Source organism: Lagenorhynchus albirostris, chromosome 10 (genome assembly GCF_949774975.1).
Source record: "Lagenorhynchus albirostris chromosome 10, mLagAlb1.1, whole genome shotgun sequence".
Classification (NCBI taxonomy): domain Eukaryota; kingdom Metazoa; phylum Chordata; class Mammalia; order Artiodactyla; family Delphinidae; genus Lagenorhynchus; species Lagenorhynchus albirostris.
In genome coordinates, this window is record NC_083104.1 from 52,345,965 (window position 1) to 52,369,375 (window position 23,411).

At 42.1% G+C, this 23,411-nt stretch overlaps 1 protein-coding gene across 5 annotated transcripts in view; it reads right to left on the reverse strand.

Annotated features, from left to right (window-relative positions):
- Positions 1-23,411, reverse strand: part of GPD1L (glycerol-3-phosphate dehydrogenase 1 like) — a 107,419-nt gene that overhangs the window by 33,922 nt on the left and 50,086 nt on the right. For 3 of the 5 annotated variants that reach the window (XM_060162475.1, XM_060162476.1, XM_060162474.1), the window contains one exon: positions 16,592-19,759. The exons of 1 other annotated variant lie outside the window; for it this stretch is intronic. In XM_060162475.1, coding sequence (XP_060018458.1) covers positions 19,663-19,759 — 97 coding nt within the window. In that variant the 3' untranslated portion in view covers positions 16,592-19,662. Of the gene's footprint in view, positions 1-10,138; positions 10,226-16,591; positions 19,760-23,411 lie in introns of those variants that run through there. One more of the 5 variants, XM_060162477.1, reaches the window with a different exon arrangement.

The following is a 23,411-nucleotide window of genomic DNA, read 5'->3' on the forward strand; positions in this document are numbered from 1 at the left end:
TCCTTGAACCTAGGGGGTGACTTTATGTTGTAGCCAACAGAATGCAGCAGAAGTAACTCTATGTGACTTCCAAGGCTGAGTCAGAAAAGCCACGCAGCTGCCATCTGGTCCTCTGGGGACCTTCTCTCAGGGAGCCCTGAGCCACCAGGTAGGAAATCTGACTTCCCTGAGACCGCCATCTGAATGGTCACGTAGGCTCTCCAACTGACAGTCCCAGCTGAGCCCAGCCCTCCAGGCATCCCCACCAAGGCGCCATATTGGATTCTCCGGACAAACCCATCCACTAGCTAGTACCACTGAGCGACCTCAATCAACATCATGATAAGAATTGCTCAGTCTGAGCCCTGCCCACATTCCTGACCCACACAATTTATGGGATGTAATAAAAAGGTTGTTCTCAATCTACAAAGTTTGGAGTAGTTTGTTACACAACAAAATAGAAACAGGTAGTCTGAGAAAATCTGTATTCCTTGTCATCAAAGAGCCTGATGGGTACACCAACTCTCTCCCAAGGTTTGTTCCCATTCCTAACTCACCTTTGGTTTAGTTTGTTTTTTGTGTTTTGTTTTTGGCCGTGCAGCATGTGGGATCTTCGTTCCCTGACCAGGGACAAAACACACACCCCCTGCAGTGGAAGCACCGAATCTTAACCACTGGACCACCAGGGAAGCCCCACCTTTGGTTTAGTTTTCATCAGGCCCCCAACAACCAACCTCCCACCACCGATGGGTGAAACTTGCACTGTGGATAGGAACTGCTGACACTTTTCAAAATCAGAATTGTTCCTAAAAATCCCACAGCACAATTGTAAAGAATTAAAAGAAAATATAAGCAGTATATTGTTTAAAGTTGTAAAATATACATAAAACCGTTTTAACCATTTTTAAGTGGCATTAAGTACATTCACATCATTGTGTAACCATGACCACCATGCATCTCTAGAATTTTTCATCTTGCAAACCTGAACCCCTACATCCATTAAACAATAGCTTCCCATTTCCTTCTCCCCTCAGCCCCTGGTGACCACCATTCTACTTTCTGTCTCTGTATTGGACCACTCATGTAAGTGGAATTATACAGTATTTGTCCTTTGGGGTCTGGCTTCTTTCACTTAACGTAATGTCTTCAGGGTTCATCCATGTTGTTGCAAATGGCAGAATTTCCTTCCTTTTTAAGGAATAGTATTCCATTGCATGTATATACTGAATTTTGTTTATCCATGCATCCATTGATGGACACTTGAGTTGCTTCCACCTTTTGGCTATTGTGCATAATGTTGCTATGAACATGGGTGTACACATACCTGCTTTCAGTTCCTTGAAGTGGAATTGCAGGATCATATGGTAATTCTAAATTTAGTTTTTTGAGGAACCCCTGTATTATTTTACATAGAAATTGCACCATTTTTCATTCCCACCAGTGGAGCACAAGGGTTCCAACTTCTACACGTTCTCACTAACTTTTTTTTTTTTTTTTCCCCTGGCGGCGTTGGGTATTTGCTGCTGCACGCGGGCTTTCTCCAGTCGCGGCAAGCGGGGGCTACTCTCTGTTGCGGTGCACAGCCTTCTCACTGTGGTAGCTTCTCTTGTTGCCGAGCAGGGGCTCTAGGCGCACAGGCTCTATGCACACGGGCTTCAGTAGTTGCAGCACGCAGGCTCAGTAGTTGTAGCACACAGGGCTTAGTTGCTCCGCGGCATGTGGGATTTTCCCAGACCAGGGATCGAACCCGTGTCCCCTGAATTGGCAGGCAGATTCTCAACCACTGCGCCATGAGGGAAGCCCTCTCACTAATTCTTGTTATTATTATTATTATTATAGACATCCATCCTAATGGATGGAAAGTGGTATCTCATTGTGATTTTGATTTGCATTTCTTTAATAACTAGTGATGTTGAGCATTTATTCATGTGCTTTTCATGTACTTATCTTCTTTGGAGAAGTGTCTATTCAAGTCCTTTGCCCGCTTTTTCACCCGTTGTTTGGTTTTTCATTGTTGAGTTGTAGGAGTTTTTTGTAAATTCTGTATATTAACTTATTATTATTATTATTTGGCCACACTGCGCAGCTTGCGGGATCTTGGTTCCCCAACCAGGGAACACGGGCCACTGCAGTGAAAGCATGGAGTCCTCACCACTGGACCACCAGGAAAATCCCTTGACCCCTTATTAGATTAATGATTTGCAAATATTTTCTCCCATTTTGTGGACTGCCTGTAAGCGATATTGAAAGAGCTGGGACTAATGCAACATTGTAAGTCAACTGTACTTCGATTAAAAAAAAAAGAGGGACTTCCCTGGCAGTGCAGTTGTTAGGACTCCACGCTTCGACTGCAGGGGACAGGGGTTCGATCCCTGGTTGGGGAACTGAGATCCCACAAGCTGCATGAACCAGCCGAAAAAAAAAACAAAAAGAAAAAAAAAGAGAGAGAGAGAGAGCTGAGAAACAGCTGGGTACTTCCTGAGCATGGTACCAAAACAGAAATAATAAAAACAGTCAGTGGATTTGACTACATAAAAATATGTTTTAGATATGATTAAAAAATACCACAAACCGGGACTTCCCTAGTTGCATAGTGGTTAAGAGTCCGCCTGCCAATGTAGGGGACACGGGTTTAAGCCCTGGTCCGGGAAGATCCCACATGCTGCGGAGCAACTAAGCCCGAGCGCCACAACTACTGAGCCTGTGCTCTACAGCCACAAGCCACAACTACTGAGCCTGCGTGCCACAACTACTGAAGCCCGCGCAGCTAGAGCCTGTGCTCCGCAACAAGAGAAGCCACTGCAATGAGAGGCCTATGCACCACAACAAAGAGTAGCCCGCGCTGGCCGCAGCTAGAGAAAGCCCACGTGCAGCAACAAAGACCCAATGCAGCCAAAAATATAATTAATTAATTAATTAAAAAATAATTAAATAAAAAACAAAACCACAAACCATATCAAAAGTCAAATGACGCAGGAAAAATATTTTTTGCAATACACAGCAATGGATTTTTAATATGTAGCAAGTAAAATACAAGTAGTCTAGTAAACAAAAGCTAAACCCCAATAAAATTAAACAGGGCAAAAGACACAAATATATAGTTACAAAAGAAGAAATACAAGATCCTTGCTACACATAAAACGTCTTGTGGAAGCAAAACTGACATCTTGCTTCCATGAAGTCCCAGGTTTGGGGGAAAATACACTTTCAGGCCTGTCAAATTCTAGCCCCTCGAATAAACGGACTCCTGAGCATGGCCTGTAAGGTGCTGACAACTTAAGGCAAACAACTTTATCCCTGACTTTGGCAATGCTGCTGTCTGAAGTCTGGCCACAACCTCATAGAAATGATAACCCTGTAAGGAAATTGCTGGTTTTCAGTCCTGAACATACCAGCTGTAAAGTCAGTCACCTTGGTAATTCTGCAGTGTTTGGCTTTAATGACCTGCTGTGTTTTTTTATTTGAATAGCAGATCCTTCTGGCTGTCTCATATTTCTTGCAAGTAAACTTCTTTCCTTTTCTTACTGCTGTTATCTGAGTCTTCAATTCACTGGGAATCAATGAAATGCACATTAAAATAAAATATTAAAATATCAAGGTACCATTTTCACCTATTCAGTGGGCAAAGATGTATTTTGCCAAGATACTGCTCAATGCCAGCTGGGTGGGCAGTAAGTTGGGCCCACCTACGTGGCTACTAACTTTTAAAATATACACTTTAAATCCTGTAATTCTAGTACCTGCAATTCAACAATGGTTATTTAGGTATATCCTAAAATTAAAAAGAAACAAACACTAAAATGTCATCAACTTACAAACAGTCAAATACATTTTTTAAGAATATGTAATACTCTGGGGAAATGCTCTTGATTTAATGTAAAATGAAAAAAGTGGGATCATACAGGATGATGGAAAATTTGCTAATAAAACCATATATATGGCATTTTCAAAACTGATAAGAAAAAGAAAGCATTTAAATCACCACCCTTTCCTTTTCTTTAAGGAAAAAATAATTTATATGACTGCTGTCATTTAATAACAGAACACACTAGAACTTATGAAGTTCAATTAAGGTGGAATTATATATAATGTTGTGTATTAAGGTCAGTTAAGGTGGGTGGGGCTGGATGTGGTGGTTGGGAATGAGCAAAAGAAACAAGAGCAGGGAAGAAAGAGCTGGGATAGGGTGGGGGACTGAGAGAGACAGACAGACAAACCTAGAAACTTAGGCAGAACGATCAAATGAAACCAATTCCTAGAGCATTGTTTCCTGTCCTCTCTCTCTCCTGCCCCCCCGCCCCCCCCGTGTCTCTCTCTCTCTCTCTCTCTCTCACACACACACACACACACACACACACACACGAACACAGACTCTCCTGCAGTTACAAGTGAAAGGAAACGATGTTCACATCGAATCCTTGTCAGAACAGCAGGACATCAGAGACGGCTCAGAAGTTGTGGTGGGCTGTTCGGGAGACAAAATAAATCTTATGGCAAACGGCTCTACACCCTTCCCTGGAATCACCAATAAATGTCGTGCAGGGGCTCCCACCTCCGGGAGGCGGGGACTTGGGCTCAGGCTACTGAATTATTTATTAGAGCCCTAATTTACAACAATGAAACCAGTTTAAACAAATTAAAAGGGCAGGTAAGGGTAAGCAAGCACTGGCTGAAAGAAAAGAACAAGCTGTTATTTACAAAGGAAACACAGGCACAGGCGCAGACATGCCATGTGATCAGAGAGGCAGCATACCAACAAATTAGCAAACGTCTTTTGCAAAGATCAAAAACAGGAGTAATTGCCCACAGCCGGCCCAGGTACCAGCTGCTGAGCAAGCGATCCTGGCTTCTGTCGGATACAGAACTGGTTCTGTGTAAAGAGCTTTGAAATGCTGGGTCAGATGAGGTCTGTCCTATCTCAAACTGAGACTCACACCTTGAATTGCCCAGGTTTGAGAAGGCTTGACTGGATGAAAACCCTGCAAGGAGCCTGCTTTAAGTAACAGGGAATGTCCCAGAGCCGGAATTAGGAAAGTGTCACCAACACAGGAGATTTAACACTCGGTGCCTGGAAAATAAAGCAGGGTTCCTTGGCACAGTATGAGAGAAGCAGGTCGAGTTAGCAGCTTAGCAATTCAGCCACCCCTGGAGAGAACCCAAGAAGCCATCCAACACCCGTGAGTGCCCTGCTGGGTGTGCATTTCAGGAACCTCAGGGTCTTTGATTCTTGTGTAGTCACTCCTTCCAATAAGTCAAATTGGCCCAAGCCCTGAGGTGGCTGCATATAATGTAACAGAAAGTTCAAGAGGACCTCACTCAAGATGTGGTTCATATATACAATGGAATACTACTCAGCCATAAGAAAGAGTGAAATAATGCCATTTGCAGCAACGTGGATGGACATAGGCATGATCATAAACACTAAGTAAGTCACGAAGAGAAAGACAAATATCATACGATATCACTTATATGTGGAATCCAAAATAGGACACAAATGAACTTATCTATGAAACAGATACAGACTCACCGACATAGAGGACAGACTGATGGTTGCCAAGGGGGAGGGGGTTGCGGGAGCGATGGAATGGGAGGTTGGAATTAGCAGATGTAAGCTAATACATATAGAATGGATAAACAACAAGGTCCTACCGTATAGGACAGGGAACTATATTTAATATCCTGGGATAAACCATCATGGAAAAGAACATTAAAAAAAAGAATGTATGTACATGTATAACTGAACCACTTTGCTGTACAGCAGAAATTAACACAACATTGTAAATCAACTATACTTCAATTAAAAAAAAAGAGGACCTCGCACACGTATCTGTGAGTTAGATAACGGCAGGATGCACAGAACAGACATATCTTCCTGCCCCCCTCCCTCCTGTTTCCTTTAACTCGGAAAAGTGGCCTCAGCCTCAGCGCTGGGGCACGGCTGTGACACTGAGACAGATGTAGGGCAGGACTGTGGCAGGGAGATGTTGACAACACCCGGTAAAGGGATGAAACTTTCTACCAACATGCAAAGTGGAGTTGTACTGCCCACCTGGAACCGTGAGCTGGTCATCGTAGCCACGAGATCATAACAACACGACAGGGCACATAATCAGGGCACAGAGGAAACCAGCACATGGAAGGAAATCCTCGGAGAGATGAGAAGACGGCAGGGAAATAGATTTGACAGCTTGTTGCTGCCAGAGCTTCCTTAGCAAAGATAAGATCAGGATTGGGTTTATTTAAAAAGAGACAAATCCTGGTGTCTACCCAAGATGTTTGTTCCTATTGTATTTAATCTGTTGGCAGAAGCAGGAAAGAAGTCAGTTTGGGGTAAACACTGCTTCAAGCAGCAACCGTTCCTCGCAGAGCAAGTTCGGACACTGGATGCTGAAAATGGACCAAGAAAAAACAGCACATCCTGGCAGCATGCCCTGCGCAGGGGCTTCAGCTGTGTTTTTTGCGAAACACAGACCATCTTCGTCAGCACAGCTTTGAACGCCCACTAAGATAGGAGGTCAGAGAGCGGAGGTGAAACTGGCCATCACACTCCAATTCCTTAGAAAAGGGACATACGGGTCCCTTCCTGAGAGCCATCCAGTCAGTTTTGCTAAACAGAACTGCAAACCCTTAAGACATGTAGAATAAATATTCCTACATTAAAGTGGTTTACAGGAAAAAGTTGAGATTGCTCCTAAAAGACATCTCTATCAGATCTTCTCAGGCCAGCAGGTCAGCGGAGTCACCCAGGGAATCTGGGACCCGCTCAAGACCAGTGAATCCGAATCTCTGAAAATCGTTGTTTGCAGAGCCTTCCAGGTGGTTTCAATATGGACGCAGGGTAAGAAATAGCAGTGTAGAGCAGAGCTTTTCTAACTTTAATGGGCATACATCTCACCTGGGGATCTCCTTAAACTGGAGTTTAATCCCAACAGGTCTGGGGAAGGCTGAGAGCCTGCACTTCTAACGAGCTCAGGGGATAGGGATGCTTGATCCAGGGCTACACTGAGGATGCCAAGGGCCTCTAGAGCTACCTCTTTAATTATGGGCATTGGATTAAGGTTTCATATCAATAAAGTACAATTCAAAGCCAGGGATAAACCTTTGTATCATTTTGGTCAAAACACCTTTTCTTATCATGTGTGGGAGGAAGACAGGGGTAAGCAATCAGATCAGATGGGCAGAAATCAGAACAATTTTTAATTTTGGTCGCATTTTTCAGTAAACATTACTTCAACTGATGAATCAGTAAACTAAATGTGGTACATCCCTACACTGGAATATTATTTGGCCATGAAAAGGAATGAAATCTTGATACACACTACATGGATAAACCTTGAAAATATTACGCTGGGAATTCCCTGGCGGTCCAGTAGTTAGGACTCCATGCTTCCACTCCAAGGGGCCTGGGTTTGATTCCAGTTTGGGGAACTAGCATCCCACAAGCCTGCGGTGTGGCAAAAAAAAAACCCCAAAATCCCAAAACAAACAACTATGCTAACTGAAAGAAGTCAGTCACAAAAGACCACATATTGAATATTGCATTTACATGAAATGTCCAGAATTAGCATATTTATAGAGATAGAAAGCAAATTAGTTGTTGCTTAGGGCTGGAGGGATGGGGGGAAAGGAGAGCTAGCTAAAGGGCAGGGGGCTTCTTTACAAGGTCATGAAAATATTCTAAATATTCATGAAATATTCTATAATTGACTGTACTAAAAAACCATTGAATTTTACACTTTAAATGGGTGAGTTGTATGACATGTGAATTATCTTTCAATAAAGCTGTTAAAAAATTACTGAAAGGGCTTCCCTGGTGGCACAGGGGTTAAGAATCCACCTGCAATGCAGGGGACACGGGTTCGAGCCCTGGTCTGGGAAGATCCCACTTGCCGCAGAGCAACTAAGCCCATGCGCCACAACTACTGAGCCTGCGCTCTAGAGCCCGTGAGCCACAACTACTGAGCCCGCGGGCGCACCTAGAGCCGGTGCTCTGCAACAAGAGAAGCCACCGCAATGAGAAGGAGCCCACACACCACAAGGAAGAGTAGCCCCCACTCGCCGCAACTAGAGAAAGCCTGCACGCAGCAACGAAAACCCAATGTGGCCAAAAATAAATAAATTTATTCAAAAAAAATAGTGAAAGATCTTTGCAGTGCATATAAGCAACAAAATATATAAAGAATGTATAATATTTTTTTATGTATTATATATGATATACATTATGTTCTTTATATACTATCTTTAATATTATATAGAATATATAATATAAAATACAAAGATTATGTAAAGCCTTGTAGGAGTAAGTCTATTAAAAAAAAAAAGGCAAACAACCCAACAGGAAAAGAGACAGAGGATGTGCACAGACAATTCACAAAAGAGAAAACCAGAAGGGTCAATATACACATGGAAAGAGGCTCCACTTCTTTGGAAGTCAGGGAGATAAACATTAGTATATCAACCAGATATCAGTTCAGACCCATCAGATTGGAAAAAGAAGTGCAAAAATTAGGATGATGACACTAAGCTATGCTAAATGTATTCTCATGTATTGCTGGTGGGAAGAGTAGACTGGTCCAAAATCTTTGGAAAGCAATTTAGCAATATTTGAGTACATCTAAAGTGTGCCTATTCCATGACTTGCTAGTATACACACGTGAGAAAGTCTCACCCATGTATACAGGAGGCATGCACAGGAATATTCTTCCATTATTTTCTGTATTAGTAAAAACCTTCAACAACTTATATGTCATCCATAGGGAAATGGATAACTATATTGGGATTTATTCACATAATGAAAAATTAGCATTTAAGAATAAATGAATTTGAGCTGCTGTATGTAGTAAAATATTTAAAATATGATTCATATTACCTCCTAGAAGTAGTCTAAAGAGAGCAAAGGTACAGGAGAAAGTCAAGTTGGCAAATACGTATGTGACTTGAACCTGACACTCCATCACCTCCACCCCGTTGCCTTGGCCAAGCCAGTCACACGCCAAGCCCTATCTGCAAGGGCTGGGAGATAGACTCTGTCTTGTAAAGTCTCATGGCCAAGGTGGATTCAGGGAGGGCCCAGGAATTGGGGCCATGATTGAAATGAAACAAAATGAAACGTGGACTCTGTCCAGGCCTTGCCCTGGGCACCTCAGTCTTATTTAGTGGTTCCTGGGCTCTAGACCCCCTCCCCTCCACACCTCATAGACCTCCCTCAGGGCAATCCGACCTCATAACGGCCTCACCCAACACCTCTGACGCTCATCCGCTTTTGACCTGTGGTCCACAATGTTCTCTTGTCTCCTGGACGTCTCCCTGCAGAAGGCCCCAAGCAATTCAAACCAAGTATGGATTTATCTTTTTCTCCCCAGGTTCTTTCCATCTTGAACTTCCCTAATGTGTTCAGGGAACTGTAAGAAGCAACTTATACATGTTCTGACTCTTCAAGAAACCTGACACTATCTACAGACAAGGAAACTGAAGCCCAGAGAGGTTAAGTAATTTGCCCAAAGTCCCACCAGGCCAGAACTTGAATCCCGACTTGACTCCAAAGTCTTGAAACTAGATGTGGACTCCATGTAAGGGGCCAGAAGCTTTTGGAACTTGGTGATTTCTTTTTAAGAAAAAGAATACAGGTAATTCCCAGGCAATCCAGTGATTAGGACTCTGCTTTTTTTTTGGTATGTGGGCCTCTCACCATCGTGGCCCCTCCCGCTGCGGAGCACAGGCTCCGGACGCGCAGGCCCAGCGGCCATGGCCCACGGGCCCAGCCGCTCCACGGTACGCGGGATTCTCCCAGACCGGGGCACGAACCCGTGTCCCCTGCATCGGCAGGCGGACTCTCAACCACTGCGCCACCAGGGAAGCCCCAGGACTCTGTGCTTTTGATGCCGAGGACCTGGGTTCGATTCCTGGTTGGGGAACTAAGATCCCACAAGCCACGCAGTGCAGCAAAAAAAAAAAAAAAAAAAAAAAAAATTAAGAAAACAAAGTTAGGTACAAGGCTGTGTAGAAGGGATAAGTACAAGTAAGAGTCTTGAAGCTTAAATTTCATTCACTTCCTGATAAAATAGCCTCTAAATGGAAATCACACTATCTCCAAAGATAATGAATAGGCAAACCAGGGAGAAGATTCAGATGCGAAGAGGTTTTTTTCTTCACTGCATACCACCCTCCTGGCTGAAACTTCTTTAAAGCATGGAAGGAAGGTCCATCCTTTAGAAGCATTTCCCCAAATATGTTCCTGGAGTCTTTCCTGAGAATAAAAAGGAAGCAGATATTTTTGCTTTTGCCAGAATGTCAGTGTCAGAATAAGAGGGAGAAGAAGACAGACATTTAACAAAGACAGACATGAGTGGGAGTCCAAAATCAAGGAAGGGAAAGAAATCCAGAAGCAACAAAATCCAGTCCGATGTTTAAGTGGATACAGAACAGAGTCAAAGCAAAACATCAAAACTTACGGTTCTGGGTTACAAAGTCAAAACGAAACCTAGATACTGGACAATTGCCCAGCACAAACTCCACTCAGCTCATAAGAAATGCGCGGCCTTCTCGCCACTTGACCAAAAAACCACAGGAACGATGATACTACTTTTTGCAGGCTGCCGACTGCCTGAGGCAAAGTCATTTCCAAAGAGCGACCTCTAGTGGATAGGAGGGTCATCGTTCACTGGAACCGGGAATTTCCTGACAATCATCTTAACCCATTTCAGCTTGCTTTGTATTGATACAAGAAAGAGCCTTCTGGGGTTTTGCTTAAACAGTGAATTTACGATGTTTTAAATTTTAAATTAACGTTTCTTATTTCAACATTCCTCGTGAACAGCTCACTTACATGACATATTCTGTGCCTATATAAACCTTCAGCACCGCCAACTCTTACAGCTGTTAGTAAGACGGCTTTTTTAACAAAATTGTAGGGTTTTTTTTTTTTCAAATTGTATTTATTTATTTATTTATTTTTGGCTGTGTTGGGTCTTTGTTTCTGTGCGAGGGCTTTCTCTAGTTGCGGCGAGCGGTGGCCACTCTTCATCGCGGTGCGTGGGCCTCTCACTGTCACGGCCTCTCTTGTTGTGGAGCACAAGCTCCAGACGCGCAGGCTAAGTAGTTGTGGCTCACCGGCCCAGTTGCTCCGCGGCATGTGGGACCCTCCCGGACCAGGGCTCGAACCCATGTCCCCTGCATTGGCAGGCAGATTCTCAACCACTGTGCCACCAGGGAAGCCCAAAATTGTAGTTCTGAATAACAAAATTTTGCTTTTTATGGTAAAACTGGTAGGAGAGACTTCTAAATTCGTTTTTTTTTTTTTTCTTTTTTGGCCACACCTTGCAGCTTGCGGGATCTTAATTCCTGACTAGGGATTGAACCTGAGCCCCCGGCAATAGAAGCACCGAGTCCTAAACACCGAACTGCCAGGTAATTCCCCTGAATTCTTGATAAATATAAAATTGTGTATTTCTCGGATTTATTGGTTTGATTTAGATCTCTGTTATAAAGGTATCCCTAGTAGAGGTTATAGAAGTAATCAGGAAAAGAAAATGAGGTCAGAAGCGTAAATTGCAGCCATCCTTCTGAAGGTTAATTTGGCAGTGTTTGTTAAAATATAAAACACATAACTTTGTGCCAGCCATTCCACTTCTAGTACTTTATCCTCTAGATTTACTTACCTAAGTGAACAGAGATACATGTGCAAGGATGTTTACTGAAGCAATTACCATAATTAGAGAAAACAATCTAAGTATTCATCTGTAATAAATTATGGAAGAGTCATATAATTAAACATGCGGATATTTAAAGGATGTGGGAGGTCCATATTTTCCAATATTAAGACTATAAAAGAAAGTGTTAGAACAGTATTGTTTTATTTTTTATTAATTTTAATTGGAGTATAGTTGCTTTACAATGTTGTGTTAGTTTCTGCTGTACAGCAAAGGGAATCAGCTATACATATACACATATCCCCTTTTTTGGATTTCCTTCCCATTTAGGTCATGACAGAGCACTGAGTAGAGTTCCCTGTGCTATACAGCAGGTCCTCATTAGTTATCTGTTTTATACATAGTAGTGTATATATGTCAATCCCAATCTCCCAATTCATCCCATCCTCCCTTCCCTGCCTTGGTATCCATACGTTTGTTCTCTACATCTGTGTCTCTATTTCTGCTTTGCAAATAAGTTCATCTGTACCATTTTTCTAGATTCCACATATAAGCGATATTATATGAAATTGGTTTTTCTCTTTCTGACTTACTTCCCTCTGTATGACAGTCTCTAGGTCCACCCACATCTCTACAAGTGGCACAGTTCTGTTCCTTTCTATGGCTGAGTAATATTCCATTGTATATATGTACCACAGCTTCTTTATCCATTCCTGTTTTTTTTTTTAATAAATTTATTTTTGGCTACGTTGGGTCTCTGTTGCTGTGCGTGGGTTTTCTCGAGTTGTGACGAGTGGGGGCTACTCTTTGTTGCTGTGCTCAGGCTTCTCATTGTGGTGGCTTCTCTTGTTGTAGAACACGGGCTCTGGGCACGCGGGCTTCAGTAGTTGTGGCTTGCAGGCTCTATAGCGCAGGCTCAGTAGTTGTGGTGCAAGGGCTTAGCTGCTCTGTGTCACGTGGGATCTTCCCAGACCAGGCCTCAAACCCGTGTCCCTTGCATTGGCAGGCGGATTCTTAGCCACTGTGCCACAGTCCCGTCTGTAGATTTTTTGAAGAACAGTATTATGTTTTAATACCTAATACATGCATGAACACTGTGTATGTATACAAGTTTTCAGGAAGAATTGAGTGATTGCACCTTTGACCTTTCCAGTCACTTTGTTTCACCATGAACGGCCATTACTCAAAGGAGGTGACATAACCTAAAATTTAAGAACCCAAACTCTGAAGGCAACCTGCTTGAGTTCAAATCCTGGCTTTATCAATTACTATCTCTGTTAGGTGAGTTCTTTAGCCTCTTTGTGCCTTAGCTTTCCCATCTGTATATGGGATGATAAATTTTGAGGATTAAATAAATTCACATATATGAAGAACCAGAGTAGTAAGCTAAAAGTGCTTTACCACTATTATTTTAACTTACAATTTTAAAAACTAGGTGTTGATATATTCAGGGAAACTGGGTGGCCCTGAGAGTTTTCTGTACTATCTTTGCAACTTCCTGTGAATCTATAATTACTTCAAAATAAACAGTTCTTAAAAAGTTGTTTAAAACAAACCACTGATATAAAAGATGGTCAAGATATAATGTTAATTGAAAAAAAAAGCAAGCTGTATAGTAAGCTCTATTTTGTGTAGGAAAATGGGAAAGGGATTAAGTATATATTTGCTTATGTAAAATGAAATTCTAGAAGAGAACATTAGAAACTAGTAACAGTGGCTACTTGGGCAGTGGGCAAATGGGCTTAATTTTGGAATCAAGTGACTGTTTCCCAAAGGTTATTTTAAATAAGAGGTATAACAAAAAAGAATCACAAATAACACTTATATCAAAGCATAAAAGCACTGCATTTCCATTTGCAACAAGCTGAATAACACCAACTTGACAAATTACGAGTTCAATGATGAAGGTACTTTTCCAATGGCTCAATTTTACTCAATGTGTAAAATTCAGAGATGTTTCATTCCTTAGTTTTTGAAGCGGAGCTGAAGAGTCACTCCTTTTGGCTTCAGCTAGACAAGGTTTTTATTTTTTAAAAATGTATTTATTTTTGGCTGCACTGGGTCTTCGTTGCTGCGTGTGAGCTTTCCCTAGTTGCAGTGAGCAGGGGCTACTATTGGTTTCAGTACGTAGGCTTCTCATTGCCGTGGCTTCTCTTGTTGCGGAGCCCGGGCGCTAGGCACGTGGGCTTCAGTAGTTGTGGCTTGCGGGCTCTAGAGCGCAGGCTCAGTAGTTGTGGCGCATGGGCTTAGTTGCTCCACGGCATGTGGGATCTTCCCGGACCAGGGCTCGGACCCGTGACTCCTGCGTTGGCAGGCAGATTCTTAACCACTTCGCCACCTGGGAAGCCCTAGACGAGGTTTTTAGAGTTGACAGCAGGAATGTAGGCTTATCGAAAATCTAATGACATTGCTAATTAGAAGCTTTTGAAATGAGGAAGACAACTTAAGGACACTCCAGTGTTAAAGAAGCACATGTTAGGGAGGTCCCTGGCAGTCCAGTGGTTAGGACTCGGAACTTTCACTGCCAGGGCCTGGGTTCAATCCCTAGTCGGGAACTAAGATCCCACCAAGCCACGTGGCATGACCCCCCCCACCAAAATATATATATGCACACGTTATAAATCCTGGACCTTGACGGCATTAATCCTGGAGAAGGGACAATTACATATACAAAGTCTGGACTTAGCTAGTTAGTCCTGGGAGGAGAGGAACAGACATAACCACAGTGTACCCACCCACATTCCAATACAGCCTCCTGTGTCCAAACAAGCGATGCCAAGATAGATACTAGGATGCTATAGGGACCAATGTATAAATTCTCTGAAATCTCTTGATATTTCTGTAAGTTCCATCTCGTCTTAACTCCTCAAATGTCTTTTTAGCAACATCTTAGGGTAAGTTATGCCAGCTGCTGTAATAAATAACACTTAAATCTCAGTGGCATAATAATGATTTTTGTAACTATCACAGTCCAACGTGGGCTGAGGGTGGGGGGACTTTCTCCACACAGTCATGTAGGAATCCAGGCTTTAGAAGCCAACATACAGCTTCCAGGTCATCCTGGAAATTGATATCTCGTCAGCACGCAGGAAAAGAGTAAAGACAAACAGAATCGTAATCCTAGGAAGTGGCATTTTTTTCTTCCCTGTATCATTGGACAGAATTCAATCACCTAACTGCAGGGGAGGCTGGGAAATGTAGTTTGTGCATCTCAGAAAAAATTTTATAATTTAGTTAATATATATCCTTGTCTCTGCCATAAGCAGCTATAAATCTTTCTCCTTTGTTAGGATTTCCTGGGGTGGGATAGGGAGGGTGGGAGGGAGGGAGACACAAGAGGGAAGAAATATGGGAACATATGTATATGTATAGCTGATTCACTTTGTTATAAAGCAGAAACTAACACACCATTGTAAAGCAATTATACTCCAATAAAGATGTAAAAAAAAAAAAAAAAAGATTTCCTGCTTTTCAGTGACCTTCACAGTAATCCTTTGAGCTAGACTGCATGGATATTATTTCTGCTTAAACAATGAGGAAAATGCACTTCAAAGAGGACTTGGCGGCCTTGACCAAATGTATACTAAGACAATGAAGCATGATCTCGAACCCAAGCCTTGCCACAGTGCTACACCTCCCACCCAAACCAAAGGGGACGCAGCTCGCTTCAGTACTCAAATCAATCACACCTTCAGTAAAGTAGTAGATTATGATTATAGCTTTCTCATACAACTTATTTCCTCAAAATAAAAAAGAAAGAAAAGGTTCATCATCAACTTAAGTTTACAAGTAGTCATAAAAAGTTATAAAGATTATGTGGTAAAATTTTAATGGAAATATATTTGGGAGAATAACAAAACTGGTCACATACAATAAATTCTGGACAAATTTCAGACTTTATTTTTTCAAAAATTGCCTCTCCCTCTTCTTTCTTCAGGAACTTCTCTCAGATGTATGTTGAATCTTATCCTATCCTCTACTTACTTCTTAAATTCTCATTTTCTCTGCTACTTTCTGTTAATACCTCCATACCTATTTTCCAGTTTGGTAATTCCCTCTACAGCTCTGTCAAATCTACTCTTTAATCTGTCCAAAGACATAATGTAAATTATATTCATCTCAAGATGTTCTAATAGGTTTGTTTTCAAGTCTCTTTGGTTGTTCCTCCACCCCCAACAGTAATTTGACCTTAATACTTTAACCCTCCTTTTATGTCTCTATTTTTAAAATTACCCCTCAAAGCATCTCTCATTTTGCTCAATTAAATATCTGGGCATCTAATTCTTCTGTTTTCAAAAAGCTGTTGACTTTCACTCACAATGAACTATTTTGCAATTATTTTATAATTTTAAAAGTGCATATTCAGTGGGAATATTTGTAGGAAGTGCATACTTATGGGAAGCCTGTGCAGCCTGGATCCAGAGTGATTTCTGCAGGTGTTTTTGTTTTTGCTTCTGTCAGTTACCTACTGGCATTACTGGCCCAAGTTCCGACGTTTATGCTAACTTTGGCTTGTGGTTCCTGGATATAAAAATTCAAACCCAAAGCCTGTTTGTGGTGCTGGCATGATCACAGGTTTTCAGCAGAGACCTTCTTCTCTACCCGGAGTCCAACTTTCTTGCTTCTTCCCATACATGTTGTTTTCTTAGCCCATTTTCTTCCCAACAGTGTAGCCCTTGGAGGTTCTAGCATAAGTTTTACAGCCCAAACCCCTAGGTGATAATGGAAAGCACTCCCACACCCTCCCCTGAAGCCACAGAGCCACCTCAAAGCCGTACTGCTCTGGCCATCAGCCCCCATTTGTTTCAGGCTCCTGGGGATTCCCCTCACAGTCCACTGGATGGCTGCAACTGGAAGGCCTCCATCCTACATTTACAATTTTATAAAAAGATCAGCAAGCAATAGAAAGGAACACAGACAAATGGAAGCAGATGTGTTTGAGGAATGCATTAGAGATTAAAGCCTTTCTTTTAAAATTTGCCTTTTTATTGTTGTCAGTGCAACACAATTCAGGAAGGAAAAAAAAAAGAGCTTCTTAAAGCTATTAAATAAGCTGATTTTAAAAAACAGGATCAGTAGCACAGGTTTGGGGGATTAAATGTTTATTAAATCAAGCTTTTAAATTATATCCACCTACAGTCTGTAAACAAACATAGTACATGTGTAGGTAAAAGGCTCAGATTAGAGCTAGTGGAAAAACTGAAGATCCCTTTGTACAGTGGCACCTCACTACTCCTGGGCCGATACCATGGGGCCAATGTTATAGCTAAGAGTTAAATGAAAAACCAGAAGGAGTTTAGCTCAATTCCACCTGCTAGGATGGGTTTCAAGACAGATATTTGTTCCACATTATAGTAGGTTGGATTATACAAGGCAACAGTGTAGTTTTTACATTCACAGATTTGGCTGAAACAGTATAAATTAAGCTTCTCTTCTAGATGTCTCCCTCCCCTATTACCATAATTAGTAAGAAAGGTGAATTAAAATAAATGATGGACCACAGGTGGTTATAAAAATAGATAACTCGTAGAGTAATAAATATCTACAGTTAGCAAAGCACAAACTTATATAAAATTTACCTTTTTCCATATGTGCAGAATATTATAATTATGTTCAAGAGGTACAGTCAGAAGACCTCAGAGTGGTAAGAGGGCATTTATAAAGAAAAAACACTCAAGTACAAAACCCAGAGTAGGAAGCTGAATGCAGATGACAATATACAAAAGACAAAATCCGAATTCCTCACATCTGATGATCCTACTTGACAGACACCACAATTAGCTTACAGCCCTTTATGTATCTTAAAAAGCAACACTTCGTTACCTATGTACAAACTTTTCAAAAGATTAATTATGAGACAAGCAAAAATGGATTGACTTAACAGTGGCCCTAAAATCAATGAAACTTGTAGCATTTTGTGTGCTTTCAAATACTTCTGTGTAGAGGAGTTTTTAAAATTCCCACAAAACCCGTTCTATAATCATTTTGGGTATAGAAGGGAAAAAGTTCCAAGCTGGAAAATAAAAAAGGTCAAAATCTCGGGCTTCCCTGGTGGCGCAGTGTTTGAGGGTCCGCCTGTCGATGCAGGGGACATGGGTTTGTGTCCCAATCTGGGAGGATCCCACATGCCGCGGAGCGGCTGGGCCCGTGGGCCATGGCCGCTGGGCCTGCGCATCCGGAGCCTGTGCTCCGCGGCAGGAGAGGCCGCAGCGGTGAGAGGCCCGTGTACCGCAAACAAAACAAAACAAAAAGGTCAAAATCTCAAAGTGACTGAAAATCCATGAATATGTAAGACATTCATAACATTCCCTTAAACACTTATCAAGTACTATGTAAGGTAACTGCAATGTTATCCTGAAACCAATCACATTTACGAAGATACAGTAATTCCCATTCTAATTCTAGAATTAAAAGCACTTAGTCCACACAATGTGCGTTTCAGCGAGGTTGACATCCACTTGGCTGTACCTCATAGTGTTACCTTAAAGCTGCGTCAAAGATCCATGGCAGACCTGAACTGTAAAGGTTCAGAATGAACAACACCACAGGTAGTCATTCATCCTCATTTTTTGCAGAGAGTGAAGGGTATACTTGAGCTGTCCTAAGGTCACCTCAGCCTGGAAACTTTGGCAAGTTTCCTTGCCAAAAAAAACCCAAAAAATCTCCACAATCTGTCTGGGACTTGCTGGGCTAAATAAACAGGTTCCACTAACACACATTCTACCCCTTCAGGAGGGGTGTACAGATGCAGCTTTTCCCAAATTCACTGGACCTTGCCAGGGAACACCGGAACCACCACTGGATCCCGGGACACTCGTTTCCTATGGAACATGATTTGAGAAATGCCAATCTAAAATAAATTTTCTACAGTAGTGGTTCTCAAACAGTAGTGAGCATTGAAACACATGGAAGGCATGTCAAAGCAGAGACAAAATACCCCCACTTCAGAGGTCTGGGGTGGGACCCGGGAACCTGCATTTCTAAGAGACTCCAAGTGAAGCTGCTGGAGTGAGGTCCACACTGAGTGATATCCTTCTAGACAAGGACGCACGCAAGCCTCAGCTGCAGGAAGCCCGCCGACGGCCTCAAGAAAGGCTGCAAATGGCATTTGCTACAACCAATTAGCGTGAGTTCAAACCAGCTCTCAAGCCTGAGAGCCTCTGGCTGTGCCCCTACTCACTGGGCGACAAGGCACAGTGACTGCACCTTAAAAGAGGAATAACAGCAGCCCCCTTTCAGGGGATCTGTGAGGCTTAAAGGAAATATTTGCACAAAAGTACGACCTGACAAAAAGCATCATACAAGTGTCATTAATCAGAAGAATGTGTCAGTCACAGCAGAAAAATCCCAGATGAGTTTTCTGTCTTCTGCCACTGCTGAGCCTTTATGAAAGCACATTCTGGTAGCTAATGAAGAGAAAAGAGGCTAAAAATGCAGAAAACTGCAGTGAGAGGAAAATAGATGAGTGGATTACCTAATTAAAAATAAGTAATTGTTAAAAAAAAAAAGATCAACCCACAATCGAAGTAGTTAATTATGTTGGCTTTGAGATAGTGTTTAAAAGTTACAGTATGTTGATCTTTGAACTCACTCACTCATCCACTTTACCATGTTAATGTTGGTTAAATTTTAACCTCAAGAGAATGAGAAAAAAAAAATTCCTTCACTGGAATACATAGGAATTAGATCCAAAACTTTTTGCTGCGATAGTTCCAATCTGATAAGCTACCACAGTGGGAAAATTTCAACAGTGATTTTTAAAAAGGGCCTTTAATTTTGGTTCATAGAAATATCCACAGAATGAAAAAGGAACACACACTCACACGTTCATATATGTGCGTCTAGATGTTGCCCAGTAACATCTTAGCCAATGAACTTCATCTCGCAATTCAAAAATGAACCTGTAAAAATTCATACACATCCATGATGGGATTACGGTCAAGCAAACATCTTGTTGCCAAGTCCCGGCTTCCATCTGAATCCAAATGACTGATTGGAAGGGCAGGCCTTTCCCTGACAGGTTTCAAGATTCACTTTATATATGCTCTGGATGGCTCTGGAGACAAGACAACATCTCTTGAACGGGCCTGCCTTCGTAGCAGATCTGGTACACCGCAGTGAACAACGGAAACCTGGTCGAGGGGACAGGAAAAGACAAGTTAAGCCATCTGGCCTACCTCACAGAACCAACTAGTCTTTCTCTCCTGCCTAACGGACTACAGACTAGCATATGCTAGTATTGGAAAACAAAGCGACCTCCTTCACATCCCTCCATTATTTGGTCTGCAGAGAGCCTCTGCACGGTGGCTGTAAGAACTTGGTACAACCTAAACCATCCCCTGCCTCGCTGTTTGGAGTGCGCCATCTACACTCACATCCCAGGGTAGTCTTTATAGGGTGATCTGTGGTCAATGACATCAAGAGTTGTGGCTCAGGCTCTTGGCCAAATCTAGAATGAATCCAAGTTTTTGTCACTCTTTTAAAAGGTTGGAGAATAAATTTTAAATCGCAGGGAGGTACTGCTCTTGCTTCTCCAAGAAGAATCATCCAAGAATGAAGATGAGGCAGCCCACACAGTACCATAAATAATGCAGGCCTGGAACATTCTCAAAAGAATCAACGTGGGGACCCACAATTAGCGAAGTGCTGATCTCATGTCGGAAGTGGGGTTTATTCTGCCTTTTCTTCCAAGATGTGAACACAGGTATAAATGAAAGTTTGAAATGGATGAGGGCACGAAGGAGTGAGCTAATAATCCACTGTAAGAAAAGATAACATTATGCCAGGGTACTGCTGGCTCAGCAAGTTATTATTATTTTTTAACGGCAAAAATCACTACGGAAATAACTTTATAATTTCAATCAGGCTTTTAAACACACACACATACACACACAGCCTAAAGTGAGCTTGAAAGAATCACAGGAATCTTAAAAGCCATTCTGAAAATTATCTAGTTAAGCATCCTATAATGACAATGTAATTTAAGAACAGCAAACAGTGCTGATTAGTCATATGTCTTTGTGACAGTCTGTCACTGTGGGGTTTTTTGTTTTTTTTTTTTGCGGTACGCAGGCCTCTCACTGTTATGGCCTCTCCTGTTGTGGAGCACAGGCTCTGGACGCGCAGGCTCAGCGGCCATGGCTCACGGGCCCAGCCGCTCTGCGGCATGTGGGATATTCCTGGACCGGGGCACGAACCCGTGTCCCCTGCATCGGCAGGCGGACTCTCAACCACTGCACAACCAGGGAAGCCCCACTGTGGGTTTTTTAAGGTTCAGAATGTTCTGGGGGTTTTTTGGAGTCAGGTAGAGAATCAAATCTGACTCCACAGCCTATTAACTTTGGGCAAGTTTCACAAACCCTCTGACCCTGTTGCTCATCTGCAAAATGGGGCTGGACACTCAAGATTATTGTAATAACTGACTTATGTGTAAGGTGGACAGTACGACACTTGACATATGGTGGATGTGCAATAAATAAACAGCTTATAAATGCAGCCACAGGGTGGCCACTGGGTCCCAGACTGTTCGAGAGGACAGGGCCCAAGCCTAGTTTGTTCACCTCCGCATCAGCACAGCCTGGCCCAGTGCAGGCAAGGGGCAGGTGCTCAGTGAGTATTTGTTGAATAAATTCTTGTGAATGGGAGTTAGAACCTGGAGATTTCAACCCCTTCCATGGCTGAGTTTTCCTCTTCCTAAGATGAGAACAACTTGTATGTCCCTCAAGCAGGGTGGCAGGTGGTTAAGTGGCCACCCGAAACCATTCCCAACCCCTTTCTCTCCTTATCGAGATTGGAAATAGCCTAAGGCTCACTTTCGCAGCCTTTCTTTCACCTAGAATTGGCCCAGTAATTTCTAGCCAGCAAGACACAATACATCTGGGAGAGTTTCTGGGGAAGATCTTTCTCTCCTTGAGAGGCACTGGAGGAAAAATCTGCTACCCAGACTGCCCTTGCTCCCTGCCCCTGAGTGCAGTTGTGTATGTGATGCTTGGAGCTGCTGGAGCCATCTTGAAGCTTTGAGGGAAGGTTAACAAGATCATTAAGCTTCTAATCCAGAGGCACTGAGCCAACACTAATAATGTCCACCTCCAGATTCTTTGTTACGTGGGAAAAATAACCCTACTGTTCAAGGCATTTTAACTGGGCGTTGCTCTTGAAGCCAAGAGCAATTTTCATGACCAGCCATTTCCAAAATGTGTTCTGTAGATGAGATGTTAACAGAGGTACAGAGGTAGGGAGAGGGGGGATTTCTATCACTAAGTAATTTATTTAACCCTCACAACTGCACTATGAGGTAGATAATATTATCTCCACTCTATAGATGCGGAAACTGAGGCACAGTTTCTGACTTTGTAGCCAACACTCAACCACTAGGTTATAATGCCCGTCTCAATGCTATTTTCTAAATTTTAAAATGCTACGAAGCCAATTAGATCAGTTTGGGGAACTCTCTAAAGAAGGTTAGAAGTGAAAGGAGGACAAGGAAACCATAAACAGAATGAAAAGACAACCTAGTGGATGGGAGAAGATATTTGCAAATGGTATGACCAATAAGGGGTTAATATCCAACATGTATAAACAGCTCATATAACTCAACAACAAGAAAACAAACAACCCGATTAAAAAATGAGCAGAAGAAGTGAATATACATTTTTCCAAACAGGAGTTGCAGATGGCCAACAGGCACATGAAAAGATGCTCAATTATCAGGGAAATGCAAATCAAAACCACCATGAGATATCACTTCACACCTGTCAGAATGGCTATCATCAAAAGGAACACGAATAACAAATGTTGGCCAGGATGTGGAAAAAATTTACAGTCCTATTGGTGGGAATGTAAATTGGTAGAGCCACTGTGGAAAACAGTATGGAGGTTTCTCAAAACACTAAAAATAGAACTACCATACGACCCAGCAATCCCACTACTGGGCACATATCTGAAAAAAACGAAAGCACTAATTTGAAAAGATACATGCACCCCAATATTCATAGCAGCATTATTTACAATTGCCAAGATATGGAAGCAACCTAAATGGTCATCAACAGATGAATGGATAAAGAAGATGTAGATATATACGATGGAATATTACTCAACCATAAAAAAGAACGAAATTTGGCCATTTGCAGCAAATGGACTTGGAGGGTATTACGCTAAGTGAAATAAGTCAGAGAAAGACAAATACTGTACCATATCACTTATATGTGGAATCTAAAAAATACAACAAACAAGTGAACATAACAAAGAAAGAAGCAGACCCACAGATATAGAGAACAAACTAGTGGTTACCAGCGAGCACGAGGAGAGGGAAGGGGGGAGGGGCAATACAGGAGTGGGAGAACAGGAGGTACAAACTATTATGTGTAAAATAAGCTACATGCCTATATTTTGTAACATGAGGAATATAGCCAATATTTTATAATAACTAAATGGAGTATAACCTTTAAAAATTGTGATTCACTATATTGTACACCTGTAGCATATAATATTGCACAGCAACGATACTTCCCAAAAAATAAATATTTTTTTTCAAAAAGTGAAAGGAAGACAAAAGATAATATTTTATTAAAAAATGGGTGTAAACCAAATAAATCAGCTATCCTACTAATGGATACTGAGGGCTTAGATGTGTCAGGCCTCAATCATGAGCAGGGATGTGCAGTATTATAAATCAGGCCCCAGGCCTCAAGGAGCTTACAACACTGTTATGGGCTGATTGTACCCCTCCCCCAAACTCACCCAATGCCCCAGCCCCTCAGAATGACTATATTTGGAGACAGGGCA